The 21,803-nt window shown below is 45.2% G+C and overlaps 1 protein-coding gene across 2 annotated transcripts in view; it reads left to right on the forward strand.

The window, feature by feature from the left end:
* MFHAS1 (multifunctional ROCO family signaling regulator 1) overlaps positions 1-15,365 on the forward strand; it is a 111,578-nt gene extending 96,213 nt beyond the window's left edge. The window contains exons 3-4 of one of the 2 annotated variants that reach the window (XM_088832795.1): positions 4,510-4,620; positions 10,814-15,365. In XM_088832795.1, coding sequence (XP_088688921.1) covers positions 4,510-4,537 — 28 coding nt within the window. In that variant the 3' untranslated portion in view covers positions 4,538-4,620; positions 10,814-15,365. The remainder of the gene's footprint in view (positions 1-4,509; positions 4,621-10,813) is intronic. The other variant, XM_055416533.2, reaches the window with a different exon arrangement.
* Positions 15,366-21,803: the final 6,438 nt, after the last annotated feature.

The raw sequence follows: 21,803 nt of genomic DNA on the forward strand, positions 1-21,803 counted from the left end.
TCAAATGAGACTGATTGTTAACAACCTGCCTCGGATGTAAATGTAAATTAACGGTGCTATGCTGAGCTTTCCAAGCAAAAACCACTGATGACTATTATTTGATTGGATCTTCCTTATGAATTCCAAGCTATTTATCATTTTTAAAAAAATTTCTAGGTGTTTTGTTCCCCTGCAGAGAGAAAAAAAGTAAGTAGTGATTAAAAAAAGAGTGACTTACTCTCATTAAGTCACTTTGGGTGATGGTGAAATCTCTACCAGCATTTCATTGGGAAGAGGTTACATGAATTGAATGGAATGCCTGTCCTCTTGCACCTCACCCTCCAGGGAGAAACCTGGCATCTGAGTGACTCCTTGCTGCCTTTGCTGATTATCAGATAGAAATGAGTATTTCCATACTCTGGTGCTCCTGGGCTGATTTTCAAAGATACCTGCCTTTGAGATGAGATGAAAGTTCATTTGGTACTCATCCTAAAGAATATGGATTCTGATACATTTTTAAAAGCTTTATCTGTATACTTTCATAAAAGGTGCCTATTTAATGGTTCATACATCTATAGAGTTGGACAACCATCATCACAGTCTCATCCTAGAACATTTTCATCATTTGGAAGAGAAATTTCATACCCACCTGCAGTTGCTTGTGTCTAATACAATACCTGGTTCTATGCAGAAAATAAATATTTTTAGCGCCACTTTCAGTAATGGCTTTGGTCCCTGCTATGTTGGTATAAGAGAGATTTGTGAGTTTTTAAGAAATTCATATGAACACTTGTCATCCCTGGCCCAGTGCTGTCTAAAGGCAGTGAACTGATTTGCTTCCCCCACAGCCAGCCCTCTGTTTACTGAACAATAGAAGGGAAATGGTGTTTCTTGGAGGGAAATCGGCCTCCTTAGGACTCTTTTTCTTTTAAAGTATAGCGAGCAATATTTTAAAACCCTGACTTAGTTTTTTAGAGCAGTTTTAGGTTCACAGTAAAATTGAGCACAGGTATAGAAAGATTCCACATACCCGCCAGCCACACACACAGCCTCCCCCACCATCAACATCTGCCACCAGAGTGGAACATTTGTCCCCGGTGATGAACCTACACGGACACCCCCTTATCACCCGAAGTCCATTCTTTACGTTAGGATTCACAATTGGGGTTGTACATTTCAGGGTTTGAACAAATGTAGAATGACGTGATCCAGCACTGCAGTATATCACACACAGCATTTTCACTGCCCTGAAAATCCTCTCTGCTCCCCCTATTTATCCCTGCCTCCACTTTTAACCCTTGGCAACCAGTGATTTTTTTTTTTTTTTAGCTTTACTGGGGTAAAATTGATAAATAAAATTGTAGGACACTTAAAGTGTACATTGTGATTTGATGTCCACATACACCGTGAAAGGATTCCCATCACCCAGTTAATTAACATATCCATCCCTCACATTTCCCCTTCAGAACTGCTGAGAGGCAACCTCACTGACCTTTAATCTGGACATTAAAGGGGTACTGAGCCTTGGTCATTAGGGATCAGAGAGGGCAAAAATATTTTTTCAGTGGGGAAAGCAAGGAGAAAGAAGAAATTTATTTTTGGAATTTTTATCTCTGAATTCCTGTCTCCATTTTATTGCTCTACAGGTTGAGATACTTAAAATTCCAATTTGGAAGGGAAGTGTGAACTTCTTTGGGGAAATGGCAGCTTGCTGTTTGCCTTTTCATTTTTAGATACCTTAGATTATTTTTCATTTACAAAGAGATTTCCCTCCTTTATCAAAGTATATATTCTGAAAAACTGCCGTGTAACTCAATTTATCTACTGATTTTCATTTAAAAGACGGGATCTAGAAGGTTACCTATGAATATAGCGAAGACATGTCTTTTACCTTAAGACATAAGAGAGATACATTCAATAGGTAGAGACAAGATAGCAGAGTAGAAGGACACACGCCCACTCCATCTCATGAAAACACCAGAATCACGATTAACTGCTGAACAACAAAACACAAAACACTGGAACCTACCAAAAAAAGATACCCTAGATCCAAAGACGAATATAGACACCACAACAAGATGGTGGAATAGGGGCACAATGCAATCAAATTCCATTCCCGCCCGGGTGGGAGACTCACAAAAGTAGAAAATTATTATAATGCAGAGGTTCTCCCACAGGAGTGAAACTTCTGAGTCCTGGGGGTCTGGCATTGGGAAGAGGAGCCCTGAGAGCATCTGGCTTTGAAGACCAGTGGGTTTGATCGCAGGAATTTCACAGGACTGGAAACTCCATTCTTGGAGGGAAAACACAAGACCTTGTGTGCCCCAGGACCCAGGGTAAAAAGCAGTGACCTCACAAGAGCTGGGGCCGGACCTGCCTGCTGCTCTCGGAGGGTTTCCTGTTGGGGGGGTGGGGGAGATTGTGGCTCACTGTGGGGACAGAGATACTCTGAGCAGTAGTTCTCGGGGGTACTCATTGGCGTGAGCCCTCCTGGAGGCTGCCATGTTTTCACCAAGACCTGGCTCTACCCAACAGCCTATAGGTTCAGGGGCTGGGATGACTCAGGCCAAACAACCAAAGAGGTGGAAACATAGCCCCACCCATCTGCAGACAGGCTGCCTAACGTCTTCCTGAGCCCACAGCTGCCTGCCTCTCCCCTTAGACCAACTTCATCCACCATGAAGCACACAGCAGAAGCAAGAACTACAGTCCTGCAGAACAGAAGCCACAGTGACAGAAACTTAGACAAAATAGCAGAAAAACAAGTCCCAGATGAAGGAACAAGATAAAACCCCGGAACAACTAAGTGAAGTAGACACAGGCAAGCTACCTGAAAATGAATTCAGAGTAAAGATGATCCAAGATCTCAGAGAAAGAATGGAGGAACAGATAGAGAAGATACAAGAAATGTTTAATAAGAGCGGGGCTTCTCCGCTGGCTCAGTGGTAAAGAGTCTGCCTGCAATGCAGGAGACGTGGGTTCAATTCCTGGGTCATGAAGATCCCCTGGAGAAGGGAATGGCTCCTTACTCCAGTACTCTTGCCTGGGAAATCCCATGGACAGAGGAGCCTGGCGGGCTACAATCCGTGGGGTCGCAGAGAGTTGGACACGACTGAGCGGCTGACACTGTTGCTGTACAGGGTGCAGTAGTGCAGCATCTTTATTTCAAGCTCAATCTGTAAGAGGATGACTTCGTTGAACTTTTTGCTGTGTAACACGAAGAACTCAGTAACGAAGACCTGATGGAGTTGGAGGTCCAGAGAAGGGCTGAATAGAGACAAGAGGAAGAAGTAATTGAAGAACTGGAGAGATTCACCACAGGGGGTTTTCCTTACTTGAAGAGGCATGGTTCGTTTCTGAGGCACAGGGCTCAAACATAGAATGGAGCAGGAAGGTTTTGCAGCAGCCATTCACAATGCCACCCAGTGGTACCAAAAAACTGAAAGCATTTCCTCTAAGATTAGGAATAAGACAAGCCACTATTATTCAACATAGTTTTAGAAGTCCTAGCCATGGCAATCAGAAAAGAGATTAAATGAATCCAACTAGGAAAAGAAGAAATAAAACTGTCACTATTTGCAGATGACATGATATTACACAGAAAATCCTAAAGATGCTACCAGAAAACTACTAGAGCTCATCAGTGAATTCACTGAAGTTGCAGGATACAAATAAATTGGGAGCTTGGGATTGACATATACACCCTATTACATTTAAAACAGATAACCAACAAGGACCTACTATATGGAGCACAGGGAACTCTTAGTATTCTGTAATAACCTAAATGGGAAAAGAATCAATATATATATATGTAAAACTGAATCACTTTGCTATATACCTGAAACTAACATAATAGTGTAAATCAACTATAGTCCAATGTAAAATAAAAACTATAAATTAAAAAAAAATACTGAAGTGCAACTTACATTCTTCCATATGGTCTCCTGATAATAAAAGACAAGGCTCAGACTGCATTTCAAACTTGAATTATTGCGTGTATACTGGAGCATTCCAATTTGAGTCAGATTCCAGCTACTTACTGTTTGCAAGTATTCTCCAATGTAGAATGATTACTTTGCATAGGAATTTTGGCAGTTACATTGTTAAGACGAGGATATTTAAGACCAATTCAAATAAGCTTTTGTAAAAAGTAGGATGAAGAAGATTCTGTGGTCTTTATCTTACCAGATGGGCAAAGTATGTTTAAATGCACTCACGTCAGTTAGTATGGACTTGATTAAAACTTTTTTTTTTTAAGGAAGGGATGAATTTGACTTAATCACAATGGAGAATTTTTCACTGATCTCAGGGTGGGTATGGGATGATATTTCACAAGGAAAAGAGGCTGATATGAGGAGGTTGCCTGTGGGGCATGTCACACTGATTTGCATTGATTTGTTTTGTTCTCTATAAGGAGTAAGACAGCTCCCTGCCTTGTTGCTGTCACTGGCGGGGAGGAACAGTGTTTCTCTGATTATTTAGTCTCCCATCAGCCACATTGATACTGGAATTTGTTCCCTCTCTGCTCAGGTATCTCCATACTTTCTTGGACAATTAAGTGGAAAAGATAGTGCTTCTTTCCCTTATGCCATCATTTTTACTGTACCCAATCTGTGACTTTAGGAGCACCAGTTTTTAAGGGTAAGTCTCTGGGAAGCAGAGAGGGTTTCTTAAATAGATAAGGGCTTCCTAAGGACTTGGAGAGTTTAGGGGGAAATGGTGGGAGGATGGGTTTGGGATGAAGAGATTCCAAAGAGCTGGACACTTTAAGATTACAAATCTTTTATCCAGAATCAAGATGTTTTAGGGATTTAAGAATAAGAAAACTGCTCGATTCTTTTGCCTGATTTACTATAATGCATATATCAGTAACCTTAGACCCTTTTTGGAAGAAAAGTCATTTTTTAAAAAACTCATGCAGGAACATAACATCAGGAAAAGCTTAAGCTGATTAACACAGCAAATAGGTTTTTTAAAAGCAGTGTTGGTATTTATTTTCCCAAGCCTGTTTGACGGATTCTGGAGTTATGCCTCCAAGTTTGAATCCTGTGATTCACTGGGGCTATGACAGGTGCAGGTCACAGCAGCACCCTCTCGTGGGGTCATTCGGTGCATTTAGAGAGACCTTTGCAGGGGAGACATTTAGCATTATTCCTTACACTGAGTAAGTGTCATTCAATAAATTCAGCTGTTACTTCTACTAGAAATATGCATACTGTGGATGACCTATAAAGGGAATAATAAAAAAATTTCAAAATCCAAATAGAGATGCTTGAGTAAAATCCACTCAGTGACTTACCTAGGACCGTCTAGTGTATCAATGCGGTGACTGTGCACAGCAGGTGAGCGTGTGTGCTGAGTGTGCGGGAGAGCAAGCGGGCTCGCCTTCCTGCCCACACTGTGAAGGGGTCAAGGTGAAGTACACGCGGTTCCGTGAGCCTACCTACAGCTAGTTAATGACATCAGTGTCCTAGCCGTGCGTTCCTGGGATAGAGAGTCAGGTGGGATCCTTCCTTTCGTATTCTCAGTGTCTGGACAGTTGACATTGTGGGGATGGAAGAGTGGAGATACAGTGAGGCCAACCCATCAGGAAAGGACTCCTGGGGGGAAGACAGTTCCTTAGAGGAGGGGGCCGGCGGGGTATGGGGGACCCCGGATATAGGGAGAAGCACAGGGAGGGTCAGGAGGCCTAGGCAGGGGAGGAACTATGCGAGGAGCCCCTGTTGTGGTTTCTGCGGGAAGCTGCCGGCAAGGCAGGGGGCAGGTGTAGGGTTGGCCAGTTCCCTCGGGCTCTGGAGCATAAAGACAGCCCGAGTCATGTGGAGCCTGGCCCTGGAGTGATTAGGGCAGGTGGATGGTGGCCCGGAGTGTGGCTCCCGATAAAGGGCGTGGTCAGGGGTGTGGACTCTGGATTCCCTGGTGTGAAGCTGAGAAGCACATGCTCGCATCTGAGTTGTTGACTGTCTCTGGGAACTAACTGTCTGATGCTGGGAGGGGCCGCCCCTCCCAGTGTCAGAGGACAGAAAAGAGCTGCTTAATACAACATGGTATGGTGGCTTAGACGGTAAAGCGTCTTCCTGTAATGCGGGAGACCCGGGTTCAATCCCTGGGTCGGGAAGATCCCCTGGAGAAGGAAATGGCACCCCACTCCAGTACTCTTGCCGGGAAAATCCCATGGACAGAGGAGTCTGGTAGGCGACAGTCCATGGGTCGCAAAGAGTCGGACATGACTGAGCAACTTCACTTTCACTTTTCATGGCATCACCTCAGCCTAAGCTCCTAAATACCCTGAGTATGCTGTCACATCCCAGGAAGGGCAGGTTCTATGACCTGGGAGGATTTGGGGTCAAGCCTCCCCCGCTGACCTCTCCTTTCTCCTGTGGGATCTGTGGGCCTGTTTCCATCATCCTACTTGGCAGCTCCCCTGGATGTGCCAGGGTCTCTGTAGGTGTTCATTGCGTCCTCCGCCCCAGAGCCCTTCAGGGTCTGTGCCTCCCGTCTCCTGGAATGGCCTCGCCCTGCACCTGCTGCCAGGCTGGGTGGGGGATCTGTTCACCCTTCTCCCCGTCTTCCCATGCTCGGCCATCCACTGAGACCTGTTGCCCCACCTTGTCAGTGCATTTTATTTTTTTTAAGGAATTGTTTTCATCTATTCGGCTCCCCAAATTTACGTGCAGAACTTTAGCACATCAGCGTGTCTTGAATGAATGAAGCTGGCTGTTGAGCTCTATCTTCGGCCTGTGCTTTGTAGTCCTCCTGTCCCTGCCAAGATCCCTGTGGGTATCTCAACCTGCCTCCTCCTTGCTGGTCTCTTTGTCCTCGAAACCAATACAGTCTTTCAACATCAGATGCCCATCACCTCACTCCCTATTGCAAAGCCTTGAATGGCTTCCTGGTGATTATGGTTCAAGTTCAAAATCTTGGGCAAGACCCACGAGGCTTCCAACCCAACACCAGCCCCCCTTCTGACACGTGACACCCCCTTACTGTGAAGGGTCAGCCACACCTGGCCTCCGGCCAGCTCTCAGTCCACGGTCAGCTGCCACCCCTTCTGTCCTACCTGATGACAACCCATCATCCCTGTGACCCGGGCCACGTGTCCCCTCCCCCGAGAAGCCAACATCAGACCTTCTGACTGTCCTCAGCCCCTCTTTCTCATCTCAACGCTTCTCCTCTACCCCTCTTATAGCATGGCTGTCTTTTGCCTGAGACTTTCTCATGACATCCTATGCCTCCTCCATTCAGCAAATCTTTGTTGAGTATTTGCCCTCCATGAGGCCACTGTGCCTAGTGGCAGAAAGTGAAGAGGAACTAAAGAGCTTCCTGATGAGGGTGAAAGGGGACAATGAAAAAGTTGACTTAGAACTCAACATTAAAAAAGAACAACAACTAAGATCGTGGCATCTGGTCCCATCACTTCATGTCAAATAGAAGGGGAAAATATGCAAACGGTGACAGACTTTATTTTCTTGGGCTCCAAAATCACTGAGGAGTGACTGCAGCCGTGAAAGTAAAAGATTTTTGCTCCTTGGAATGAGAGCTATGACAAACCTAGACAGCATATTAAAAAGCAGAGACGTCACTTTGCCAACAAAGGTCTGTTATCGTCAAAGCTATGGTTTTTCCAGTAGTCATGTGTGGATGTGAGAGCTAGACTAAAAAGAAAGCTGGAAGAATTGATGCTTTTAAACTGTGGTGTTGGAGAAGCCTGTTGAGGGTCCCTTGGGACTACAAGGAGCTCAAACCAGTCAATCCTAAAGGAAATCCGCTTTGAATATTCATTGGAAGGACTGATGCTGAAGCTCCAATACTTGAACCACTTGATGCAAAGAGCCAACTCATTGGGAAAATACCCTGATACTGGGAAAGATTGAGGGCAGGAGGAGAAGAGGGTGGCAGAAGATGAGATGGTTAGACAGCATCGCTGACTCAATGGACATGAATTTGAGCAAACTCTGGGAGATAGTGAAGGACTGGCATGCTGCAGTCCCTGGGGTCTCAAAGAGTCAGACATGACTTATCAGTTGAACAACACTAACAAGCACTGTGCCAAGTGTTGACAGTACAAAAATAACCGAGAATCTAAGCATCAAATCAGGACTATAGTAGCCTCCTTGGGGAGAATGGGAACCAAAGATACAGCCAGAGAAACCTGTGTCTAATTCCAGTTAAAATCTGATACCTGCAATGACAGGTGTATCGATAAAGTCCTGTGGATACAGAGAAGAACGAACCCTGCCGGAGAATTGGGAAGAACCCCAGGAGGTAGCATTTGAGATGGATCTTGTCGGATGAGATCGAGTTTGAGGTGGAAGAGCAAAGAGAGGTTGGGGGGGGTTGGGTGGTTAGTGATTGACAGCTCTTCTCTTTCCCTCAGCACCCAAACAAGAAAAATGATATCCATGTGGAAAAATGTTCAGACCAGGTTTCCTTTTTCTCCCTTGAACACTGGAATATTCCCTCTGGGTGCCCTTGATTACGTATCCTTGTGTTTCACAGTCTTCCGTGTGGCTCAGGGGAGCAGGCGGCCAGACACAACTGTCTGTGCTTCTCAAGATTTGTTGGATTCAGTGAGAAAACCATGATGTAGCATCTCCCCCACATGCAGCCAGAACTCGCTGCACCAGAGTTAACTGGTTGGAGTGGTGTTTTCACCCTGCCGTCCTCTTTACGCTTCGATATATGGTTACTTGATTTTAAGGCAGTTTTCAAAAACCTTCTCTGCCGAGAAGCTGACTGTATTAACAGGCCTTCTGAAAGTCCCCATGGCTCAGTGCCAAAGAAACGTGAAACTACCCCGAGGGCCCCACATATTCCAGCCTCGCTTTTTGCTGTCAAGCATACCTCGGAGTCAAATAACCCTCTTTAAAGGCCTGGCCCTGCTGTTCACTGGTGTGTGCCCTTGGGGAAGTTATCTAACCTCTTGGAAACTTAGCTTCCTTTTTGGTGAAGGCAGAACCTACCTGCTAGAGCTTTGAGTTAAGGATTAATCAAATAATGCACTATGGTGAAGGCTGCCATTCCTGGTGTGTAGTAAGTACTTAGTGAGTAGAAGGTGCCTATTTTTGGTGACGTTATTAATCCTATGCTCCCAGCTGATTCTTGTGTGTTAGGTAGATACTAAATTATCAGTTTCCAGAAAGTCAGGCAGCATTAAGAGAGGGATGCCAGCAACTTCCCTGGTGGTCCAATGGCTAAGCTTTCACACTCGCAATGCAGGGGGCCCAAGTTCGATCCCTGGTCAGGGAACTATATCCCACATGCCAGAGCTAAAGATCCTGCATGCTGCTGCTGCTTCTGCTGCTAAGTCGCTCCAGTCGCATCCGACTCTGTGTGACCCCATAGACAGCAGCCCACCAGGCTCTGCCGTCCCTGGGATTCTCCAGGCAAGAACACTGGAGTGGGTTGCCGTTTCCTTCTCCAATGCATGAAAGGGAAAAGTGAAAGTGAAGTCGCTCAGTTGTGTCCTACTCTTCGCGACCCCATGGACTGCAGCCTACCAGGCTCCTCCGCCCATTGGATTTTCCAGGCAAGAGTACTGGAGTGGGTGCCATTGTCTTCTCCAAAAGATACTGCATGCTGCAGCAAAGACCACAGATCTCACCTGCTGCCACTAAGACTGGATGCAGCCAAAGAAATAGTTTTGAAAAAAGAGATGCAGGGTGGAGGGTAGGGGAAGCGGATCTATTGTATTAAATGCTGCCAAGCACTTTTAAAGACATCACGTCATACGTCATTACAGGAAAGCTAAAATAAGAGATGGGAGCATCTCACACGTTTTCATTTAACCATGTTATCTGAATTGAATGCCACTTTGTTTAAAGACAGTAAAGCGTCTGCCTACAGTATGGGAGACCCGGGTTCGATCCCTGGGTTGGGAAGATCCTCTGGATAAGGAAATGGCAACCCATCCCAGTATTCTTGCCTGGAAAATCCCATGGGCGGAGGAGCCTGGTAGGCTGCAGTCCATGGGGTCGCTACGAGTCAGACACGACTGAGCGACTTCACTTTCACACATTGGAGAAGGAAATGGCAACCCACTCCAGTGTTCTTGCCTGGGGAATCCCAGGGACGGGGGAGCCTGGTGGGCTGCCGTCTGTGGGGTCACACAGAGTCGGACACGACTGAAGTGACTTAGCAGCAGCAGCTTCTTCATTTTCTGTTCATCTAACTCCAGCTTTTAGTTTGACAGTCTTTAAGTAAAATCATGCTTTGACCCTCATTCTCACGTTTTAGTATATATTCCTACTTGTAGAGAGTTATTTAGTGTGTCTGTGTGTGCTTCTTGAAAGGTAACAGTGCTATGTTTGGAGTTCAGGGTTCTTAGTTATGCTGTGTGGAGAAGGCAATGGCAAGCCACTCCAGTACTCTTGCCTAGAAAATCCCATGGATGGAGGAGCCTGGTAGGCTGCAGTCCGTGGGGTCGCTAAGGGTCGGACACGACTGAGCGACTTCACTTTCACTTTTCACTTTCACACATTGGAGAAGGAAATGGCAACCCACTCCAGTCTCTGGGGTCACACAGAGTCGGACACGATTGAAGTGACTTAGCAGCAGCATGTGAAATTATAGTGGAATAGGTAGTTATGGCTAATTCATCTAGTTCTTGCTTTTATGTCTGAATTTAATGTCATGAACAGAAATGTTTGACTAGGTTTCTAGTGAAAAAGCCGAACATTAGTTGTCTGCATTTACTATCTTACACGGAGCTCTAGAAGTAGACATGACAATCTGCAGCAGAAAAAAAATTATTGCTTCCTGGTCTCATAATTGAGAATGTCATTTCCTGTTTCCCTGGTTCATTTCTATGCTTTCTTCTCATCTACCCACGTAGGAAGAACGCTGGGGAAAAGCACAGAAACCAGTGAATTCTACGGCTGTGGGATTTCCATGGAGAAAATCGCATCAGAACGCACCTGGACCATCTTCTGTACCCGGCAAGCCCTCCACACCCCCAGGCGTGTTCTGTGAATTCGCGTGCATGTGTGTTTCGGGGTGCTTTCGTGCGAGGGAGCACACCTAGCCTGTAGATGAGACGGGGAGGGTGCAGGGGGGGAGAAGGACGGGAGAGACTATGGAGCAAATGTTTGACAACCTGAACCTCAGAACTGTGATCCTCCAAGGAGAGCGCTACTTGAAGAAAAGAAAAAAAAATAATAAAGTCGAATGGCTTCTCAGGGATTTTTTTTTTTTTTCATGCACATATAAGCCATAATTCCAGTCCAGGTGGCAGTATTCAGAGCACTCAGATTTCAGTTCTGTTAAATGTGAAAGAGGGATCAACTGACCATTCATTGCTATTCCATAACTAGTGTAAAATATGTATATGTTTATCTTTATTTTTATAATACGCAAATACATTTAAATTTATACAGTTTGAAGCTTCTAGCATTAGTTGACACTGGGTGCAATATTCTGATGAGAACTGTGCCAACACGGGGCTGATTTCTTACTTTAGCATCGGACGTGTTGTTTATTCTTTAAGCCTTCACAGATTTAAAAAAAGAAAAGATACCTATCTCTTTGCTCATGGCTTAAGTGTTGGAGGTTGACAATAATCATCAGAACCTTAAACATGCATTTCAGGCAATAGCCCCTAGTCTCCTTTTCAGTAAAGGTCCCTGGTTACTGGGTGATAGTCTGATGGAGATAGTCTAGTGATTAAGATTCTTCAGGGGAGGGGGATTAAGGGATCCACATACCCAAGGAAAAGTGGAGTCTTGCAATAGCTTAGATAGTCAGGCGTCAGTTCCGAAGCATGTAAAGAGCTCTGCTAATAGGGCCTGTTCCCACTCCCTACCGCCCCCAAGAACAGAGTCTGTGAAATTTAGCAGAGCTCTCTGAAAGCTGGTGTCAGACCCTAAGATAGTGAGTTGCCTAATTGGAGAGCACAAGCCCACATTGGTTATTTATAAATACAGAGCCTCTGATTGGATGGTCTACTGCCAAGAACTAGTAAAACCCTGGTTTTAAAGTCTCCATGACGTAAAACCTAAAAAGCCAACCAACCAAACCGCTCTCTCCTCCTCCTCATTGGGGCCAAACAGCATCTACTGCAATAGTAACACATTCTTTGAAGAGTGTGCAGGATTCTGTTTACATCTGCCTCCTCTGCATGTTGATTGAAAAATGTGTGAAACTGTTTCTTTCCAGTATAAGGCAAGAAAAACTAGTCAGCGGTATTATTCATTTACTTCTATAAAGTATTGTCTCTTGGAATGCCACAGTATACTATGTCTCCACATATTTAAAAAATAAAATAACAAGCAAGTGGCTTCGTTGCAAAAAAAAAACACCACAAATCAATTTTTGTAGATTGTTTTTGTGCCCCAGGAGTTAACTTTATGAACTCCAGAACCTGCAGTCAAACAAGCATGATTTCTTACAATCATAAAATCAAATGGGATCAGACTAGTTTTGCATTTTAATACTTGAATATGATACTTCCAATCTGCAATTTCATTTTCTTTTGGAACAGTCACAAGATTCATCTTGTTAATCCTTCCGTCACAGTTCTCCTGTGCGTGTGTGCATGTGTGTGTAAGTGTAAACTGAATGGGAACATTTAACTGCTTTACGGACCACTGAATTGTTGGGCATAAAAGTTTTCTGGTTGGCAGAAGACAGTTCTTCAACTGTCAGATTAACCAACTTTGACCAGAAAAAGGCTGGTAAAGTGACTTCAGGCTAAGTCCCCAGGGGACCATATTAACTGAAGGAAATAAAGTTCCTTTGGGTGACATACCCTGCAAAGTGTGTGCTCTTATTATGAACATAGATGCCCACATTTCTTAATATCCACTCTTTTTGGACAAGTGATGTTATATGCGGTCATCTGAACCTTAGAGAAGCAGTGTAAGAAGAAAGCTTGGTGTCACATGTATTTTACCGAAAAAAAGTCATCCTGATAGAGGGTAATGTGACCAAAAGCAGCTCCAGAAAAGCTTGAGAACTCGCTTCGGGGCAGGGGGGAAGTTTGGAGATCCAGAAAACACACTGCTCTATAGGAATTTTCTTCATCTATGTAGGAAATTCCATTCTCTCTTTCAACACCTGGGAAGACTCAGCTGGGGAGGCTGACTGATGGGCAATTCACTAAGCACAAAGGGGGATCTTTTTCAACTCAGTCGTCCCTGCCTTGCAAACAGACGCCCTCCAAGTTTGTTATGGTTTCTATTCCTGCATCTTGTGGTATCAAAACCACTTCCTGGAATTGTAAACGCGCTGCCAGAATAAATGTTTTTTTCCCTTCCAAGAAAAAAACCGCCAGTGCTCATATTTGACACTTGTGCATTGGACTCTTTTTGAATGAATAAAATGGAAAGGGTTGGTGTCATTTCTGATGGAGTGTGTGTTCTTTCTTCATGCCACAATTTGTGCATTGTAATTGTGGTTTCCTATTTAATTGCCATAACCGGGCAGACATTTAAAAAAAAAAATTTCCAAAAAGTTTAATAAAAAATACAAAGAAATGATGAAGCAGTTATATTTCCAGAGTATAGTTATTTCTGTCTGTCTTTGTTTCAATTTTATCAGTTAGGAAATCACTATATTCTGTTTTTAGTCTTAGGTCACTTTGAGCCACAGGAGGTCTGGATGGTGGTGGCTCCAGTTGGGGAAGGAAACGAAAGAATCTCTTTCATGCTTTCCCATCTGTGTTCAGGCTGGAGGGTCAGTGCTGGAATATCAGTTGTCTCTTAAAACCTTTTCTCAGTGATCTGCTATGTTCCTACTAAAACTTATGATAGGTGTGCAAGTTCCCTTTCCCTTTCCTTTGCCCTGGAGGTCTATATTTGCTGACTGAAGGAGCTGACCCATGGATACTGGATCAGAGACTTCTATTCACCTTGTTTTTTTTTTAAAAGGACAGTTGAGTTAAGGATAAGAAAGGAAACGCATGTGGTTGCTTCTTGCAGAAGCAACAACCTTTAGGGAAGGACCCAGTGTGCACAAGCCCTGCCCTGAGGTGCTGGGGCTTTGGGGACACAGGGGAGAAAGGAGGGCCTTGTTGTAAGACTCCTGAGAAGGTAGGTGGCGTCACTGGATACCGTGACGTCAAGTCTCCCTCTGCCAGTGGAAAAGCTTAAACCATGTGCTGTTCAGAATTTTCAAGAGTAGGAAAGCACCCCAATCTTCAAAGCAGCTCTCTTCACAATAGCCAAGACATGAAAGCAACCTAAATGTCCATCGACAGAGGAGTGGATACGATGTGGTACATATTTACAAAGGAGCTCAGTCAGTAAAGAATCTGCCTGCAGTGCAGGAGACCTGCACCGTGGGTTCGATCCTTGGGTTGGGAAGGTCCTCTGAAGAAGGAAATGACAACCCACTCCAGTATCATTGCCTGGAAAATCTCATGGACAGAGGGGCCTGGTGAGCTGCAGTCCATGGGGTCGCAAAGAGTCAGGCACAACTGAGCGACTAACATAACATTTAACATTACTCAGCCATAGAAAGGAATGAAATAATGCCATTTGTAACATGAATGGACCTAGAGATTATCCTACTAAGTCAGAGAAAGACAAATCATATCACCAATATGTGGAATCTAATAAAAAGCGATAGAAATGAACTTACAAAACAGACTCACAGGGCTTTCCCTGGTAGGCCAGTGGCTAATACTCTGTGATACAAATGCCAGGCAGTCTGGGTTCGATCCTTGGTCAGGGAACTAGATCCCACCTGCCACAACTAAAAGACCCTGCTCCCAGCAACTAAGACCAGACAAAGCCAGATTAAGTAATTAATTTTAAAAGAATGACTCACAGATCTCAAAACCAAACGTAATGGTTACCAAAGGGGAAGTGGGGGAAGTGATAAATTAGGAGATTGGGGTTAACATACACATACGACTATATATAGAATAACTAGTAAAGACCTGCTGTAAAGCACAGGGAACTCTACGCAATATTCTGTAATATATGGTTAAAAAAAAGAATGGAGGTGTGTATATATATATATGTGTGTGTGTATAACTGATTCAATTTTCTGTACACCTGAAACGTAATGTTGAAAATTAACATAGTCCAATAAAATTTTTTTTTAAAAGAGTAAGGAAATGAGGTGTGACCCCCGTGGATGGGCTGGCTCTTGCAGCCATGTCTAGGTAAAGCAAAGTCCTCAGATTCATTGCCACCGCTAACCCTCCTGAACTGGAAAGAAGGAGCATAAACCACACTTTGGGCCTCATTTTTCTTTGCCGATAAGTTTGGAGTTCTTTACACTTGCTGAGTAGGTCACGGACCAGCAGACCCCCAGTGATGATTACAAGTGAGTTATCCATCACAGGTATGTATCCTTCCCTCCCAAGGCTATTTCTCCTGTTCAATTGTGAGCTTTTTGAAGTAGATTCCTAGTTTGCTTTGAATGTACAGTGTCCCCCAAATGGTGGGTTCAGATGCTCAGGATTTCCCTTGCCCATGACTGTTACCCAGCAGTCCTGGAAGAAGGAAGAATATCACCTGGCAGAACCTGCATGGTTGCACCTATTAGGGAGGGGTGTGGAGTTTTGGAAGAGGTTTAGAAAGCACATGACCCTTTAAAATATGGGTTTGAACACATGAAAAAACTCACCGGGTATTAGAAACCCTATTTGAATATTCAAGCTCAAGTAAGAAATATTCAAGGGCTCCAGTGGTTAAGAATCCACCTGCCAATGCAGGAGACACGGGTTTGATCCCTTGTCTGGGATGATTCGCAGGGCAATCAGGCGTGTGCTCTAGAGCCCGGGAACCACGTGACTGAAGCTGAAAGCCCTAGAGCCTGCACTCTGCAACAAAAGAAGCCACTGCAGAAAGAAGGCCAGGCCCTGCAACTAGAGAAAGCCCGCATGCAACAGTGAAGACCCAGCTCAGCCAAAAATAAACTTTTTGAAAAATAACCCCTCCATCTTTAAACACAAGAAATAATTTAGCATGAGTGAATTTTATTCTAAAGACAAAGACTAACTCAGTTCAATTCAGTTGTTCAGTCATGTCTGACTCTTTGCGACCCCATGGCCTGCAGCACACCAGGCCTCCCTGTCCATCACCAACTCCTGGAGTTCACTCAAACTCATGTCCATTGAGTCAGTGATGCCATTCAACCATCTCATCTTCTGTTGTTCCCTTCTCCTCCCGCCTTCAATCCTTTCCAGCATCAGGATCTTTCCCAAGGAGTCATTTCTTCGCATCAGGTGGCCAAAGTATTGGAGTTTCAGCTTCAGCATCAGTCCTTCCAGTGAATATTCAGGTCTGATTTCCTTTAGGATGGACTGGTTGGATCTCCTTGCAGTCCAAGGGACTCTCAAGAGTCTTCTCCAGCACCACAGTTCAAAAGCATCAATTCTTTGGCTTTCAGCTTTCTTTATAGTCCAACTCTCACATCCATACATGACTACTGGAAAAACCATAGCTTTGATGAACCTTTGTTGGCAAAGTAATGTCTCTGCTTTTTAATATGCTGTCTAGGTTGGTCATAACTTTTCTTTCAAGGACAAGTGTCTTTTAATTTCACGGCTGCAGTCACCATCTGCAGTGGTTTTGGAGCCCAAAAAAATAAAGTTTGCCACTGTTTTCACTGTTTCTCCATCTATTTGCCATGAAGTGATGGGACCGGATGCCATGATCTTAGCTTTCTGAATTTTGAGCTTTAAACCAACTTTTTCACTCTCCTCTCAGTATTTCCCAAACTGCTCCATGAAGCATTCCAGAGTTACTGAGACATGGTCCTCTAATTTTAAGAGGTTCTAATGGATGTGAGAGTTGGACTGTGAAGAAAGCTGAGCACCAAAGAATTGATGCTTTTGAACTGTGGTGTTGGAGAAGACTCATGAGAGTCCCTTGGACTGCAAGGAGATCCAACCAGTCCATTCTAAAGGAGATCAGTCCTGGGTGTTCACTGGAAGGACTGATGCTAAAGCTGAAACTGCAATACTTTGGCCACCTCATGCGACGAGTTGACTCACTGGAAAAGACTCTGATGCTGGGAGGGACTGGGGGTGGGAGGAGACGGGGACGGCAGAGCATGAGATGGCTGGACGGCATCACCGACTCGATGGACATGAGTTTGAGTGAACTCCGGGGGTTGGTGGTGGACAGGGGGGCCTGGCGTGCTGTGATTCATGGGGTCGCAAAGAGTCGGACACGACTGAGCGACTGAACTGAACTGAAATTTGAGAAAGTGCATTAAATAAAGCTTAAAAAGAATCTGCCTGCAATGTGGGAGACCTGGGCTCAATCCTTGTGTTGGGAAGATCCTCTGGAGGAGGGCACAGCAACCCCCTCCAGTATTCTTGTCTGGAGAATCCCCATGGACAGAGGAACCCGATGAGCTACAGTCCATGGGGTCAGACACAAAGAGTCAGACACAACTAAGCAACTAAGCACAGCACAAACAAATTTTCACTGCAGGATTCAGAACCATTTAGATGCCAAGGTACATTGCGAATGTCCAAAGTGGATTAGAAGGCATTTCCACAGGTGCTGGAGGGGGGAAGATGGCTGTGGACCATCTCTAAATCCATCATTTCCAAGGTACAGGATGTTTACAGAGACCAGGGCACTTGTCAGTTCGGCAGAGATAGCTTCAACCAACAGAGAGTCACTTCTCTTTGGAGGCAGGATTGCAGGGTAGTTAAGAGAATTTGCAATGGCTTCCGTCTATGGGGTCGCACAGAGTCGGACACGACTGAAGTGACTTAGCAGCAGCAGCAGTAAGTAAAGAACCTGCTTGCAATACAGGAGACATGGGAGACCTGGTTTCCTGACTTCCCTAAATCAGAAAGATCCCCCGGAGAAGGAAATGGCAACCCACTCCAGTATTCTTGCCTGGGAAATCCCACAGACAGAGGAGCCCAGCGGGCTACAGTCCATGGGGTCGGTCACCAAAGAGTTGGACGTGACTGAGCAGACTAAGCACTTGCTCTGTGTGAATCCTGTCTCTGCCAACCACTTTCCTGCGCCTCAGTGTCCCCGTGTGAAATGGAACAAACCATCTCCCTCACAGTTGTGTGTGTAAAGGACTTGGGACAGCTCTTAGTATGGGCATCAAACATAGCTCATCCTATTCTAGTAACACACAGAGTTCTCTTTTTTACTGGGAAAGCTAGTCTTAAGCTCTGAGTCCTTGACAGTATTTAACTAGAATTTTTAACAGTTATGTCTTCATCATATTTACTAATTGATTATTCCCACTAGTGATAAAACAGTTGCTTTACAAATGAATGTATTTAGGGACTTCTCTGGTAGTCCAGTGGCTAAAATTCAAGTTCCCAATGCAGGTGGCTTGGGTTTGATTCCTAGCCAGGTAACTAGATCCCACATGCCACAACTAAAAGATCCCACATGCCACAGCTGAGACCCACTGCAGGCAAATAATTTTTTTTTTAATGAATGCTTTTAGAAAGAAATACTTCAAATGTATAAGAAAGAAATATATTAAGTGAATAAGTGCAGGTGGTACACAAACATAGGAAAAAAGGTGACTAGATGGCAAAAATTATGAAGATGGTAGTGAGCATCTGGGTAACGTAACAGAGGGACTCAGTCTGGGCTAATGCTGCCCATGGAAAGATCACGCAATTTCCGTGTTCATCAGAAGGACCTCCCTGCACCACAAAATACTTCCCCTAGTTTTAAAACTTCTGCTAGAAATCTTGAATGAAAGATTATAGAAGAATGATGATTAGAAAATAAGTATTTCAAATTTAAGGATGAGATGGTTGGATGGCATCACTGACTCAATGGACATGAGTTTGAGCAAACTGTGGGAGATGGTGAAGGACAGGGAAGCCTGGCGTGCTGCAGTTCATGGAGCATGACTTAGCGACTGGACAACAACAAATAGATAACTATTGAAAGCCTACTGTATGGCACAGGGAACTCAAGTGCTTTGTGATGACCTAAGTGGGAAGGACGAAGAAGGCAATGGCAAGCCACTCCAGTACTCTTGCCTAGAAAATCCCATGGATGGAGGAGCCTGGTAGGCTGCAGTCCGTGGGGTCGCTAAGGGTCAGACACGACTGAGCGACTTCACTTTCAATTTTCACTTTCACACATTGGAGAAGGAAATGGCAACCCACTCCAGTGTTCTTGCTTGGAGAATCCCAGGGATGGGGGAGCCTGGTGGGCTTCGGTCTGTGGGCTTGCACAGAGTCGGACACGACTGAAGTGACTTAGCAGCAGCAGCAGCAAGTGGGAAGGAAATTCAAAAAAAGAGGGGATATATGTATATGTACAGCTGATTCATTTTGCTGTACAGTAGAAACTTTATAACACAACATTGTAAAGCAAATATACTCCAATAAAAATTAATTAAAAAAAAAAAGATGGAGCACAGGCCCAGCTGAAGCAGAGAGAGCTGGCCAAACAATGCAAGAGAGCACGCCAGGGACCACACCCCTGCAACTGGATCTGGAGACAATTGTGGGTCCCTGGAGTCACCTCCACTGTTCCAGTCCAAATATATTCTTAAAGTGGCACACCTCCCCTGAGTCCCACCCTTCCCAAGAGGCACCTAGAATGGACCCCGGCATTTGTTCCCCCTAATACCCGGCTGCAACAGTACACCTTTCCTAGGAATTCCTTCATTCAATTATTGGGCATCCCAGGAAACCAACAAAGATCTGCAGTAGAGCACAGGGAACCGGACTCAGTATTTTGTAACAACCTATAAGGGAAAAGAATCTGAAAAAGAATTTATATGTGTATGTGTGTATATATACACACACAGAGAGAAAATTGAATCACTTTACAGTACTCTTAAAACGGGCTTCCCCAGTAGCTCAGTGGTAAAGAATCTACCTGCAATTCAGGAGCTTCAGGAGACAAGGGTTTGATCCCTGGGTTGAGAAGATCCCCTGGAGGAGGGCATGGCAAACCATTCCAGTATTCTTGCCTAGAGAATCCCATGGACAGAGGAGCCTGGTGGGCTACAGTCCATGGGTGGCAAAGAGTCAGACAACTGAGCAACTGAGCACACACACACACACACACACCTACGACTATTAATAGCACAACTTTATAAATCAACTAGACTTTAATTTTAAAAAATGTAAAATTACTGGGCACTCGTTAGGTACTGGGTGCTCTTTGGCACTGGAGATTCAGCGCTAGCTAAGGCAGGCCGGGTCTCTGCAGAGAGACGATTTTCTCGTGGTCAGAGACCATCGTGTTCACTCTCACCCTGGATTACCCTCCTCCGGCCCCAGGCCCTGCACTCTCACATCCTGGCTACAAGCCTTTGGCTCAAGCTGTTTAGAAAGGTTCCTCTCCATAGAAACACTTTCACCTGCTAAATGCTACCTGCTCCTCGCAGCCTCCCAGGATTGCCGAGGCAAGACGGTTCCCCTCTTTCTTAGACTACTTAGCACTCCTGCGGCCATCGTGGCCACACTTCTGCCTCAGAATTCATTGTTCACACGCCCCTCTCATCTTTAGGAACTTGAACTGGTTGAGCATAGGATCTGGGCCTGATTCCTATGCCTGAACCTTCCCCACGGGGCCCCCTCCAATGCATACTGGTAGAACCAAATTCAACTCGACCTGTAAGGGAGAAAGTGAGGGGGACACATGCCCTTTGGTGATGCTCAGCGTCCACATTCAAGTCCACGGTCACCGTGTCTCCTGGGAGAGTACAATTACACCGGTGACAAGCAGCTAAAGACTCTGGTACAGTTGTCTTCCTCTACATCATCCCTAGCTCATGGGCGAGCTGGTTATTTTTCAGCTCTGACATGGGGTCAGTGTCGCCTGGCCAGGACGAAGGCATAATGAAATACTTCCAAGTGCTTTGAACTGGGCAAACTGTGTTTATACAATTACATGCAAACAAGCTAACGTGATGGCTTTGCTGAGCTTTAATGGTGCTGGGTCAGGAAATTACAGTCTCCTTTCACGTTCTACTGCAGATTGGTTTGCATCTCACATGGAAAGAATCTCAGTTTGGAATCATTCCCTTCGTGCGTGGGGGGCTTGCTATAAATGAGGGGTTGTGAAACGGGGTGCTTATGTGAATTTTATTTCCTCCTGAGACACGCATATGAGGGTGAGGGGCTGACTGTGTCTGGGCTGCACCAGAAAACGCCACTAACTGTATGCAGGTGGCATACATGCTCAGTCGTTCAGTCGTGTCCTGCTCTTTGTGACACTGTGGACTGTAGCCCACCAGGCTCCTCTGTCCATAGGATTTCCCAGGCAAGAATACTGGAGTGGATTGCCATTTTCTCCTCTAGGGGATCTTCCCCACCCAGGGTTCAAACCCATGTCTCCTGCATTGGCAGGCAGATTCTTTACTACTGAGCCACCTGGGAAGGCAGCAGTATAAATGGTCATAATAAAGGATGCTTTCTCTTGTGTGCAGGCTTGTCTCTCAACCAGTTCTGCCAAGCCCCGTTGACCTTGCCAAGACTCCATGGTCAATGGCCAGAGGTGCAGCTAGCATATTAGAAAGAGCCTTGAGCTTTGCAGTCAGGAAGCCTGGTTACAGACCTAGAGAGTCTCTGGCTAGTCATGGATCTGGGGCGTGTCCCTGGGCTTCTTTAGGCCTTAAACTGCTCATCCACACACTCAGCAGTTGCTTAAGCTGCCTTCCAGGGTTAGAGTTGAATCTGGGCCAGTCCATGAGATTGTAGTCTCACAGTGACAAAGGCACTGAGCAGACCCACCCACACAAAGATGATCATCTAATCACACTGACCCACATGTGCGTTCTGACCCGGCTCTCCATGTGAATACCCTGTGTCTGCCACACGCTGGCCTGAGGTGATGGGGTCTGGCCAGGGTGATGACACTGAGCCTCTTACTCATAAACAGTATTAGGGACACAGTCCCTAGAACCACTGTCTC

This window comes from Moschus berezovskii, chromosome 26, assembly GCF_049115385.1.
Source record: "Moschus berezovskii isolate FMDL1 chromosome 26, NW_MosBer_1.0, whole genome shotgun sequence".
In the NCBI taxonomy this organism is placed as follows: Eukaryota; Metazoa; Chordata; class Mammalia; order Artiodactyla; family Moschidae; genus Moschus; species Moschus berezovskii.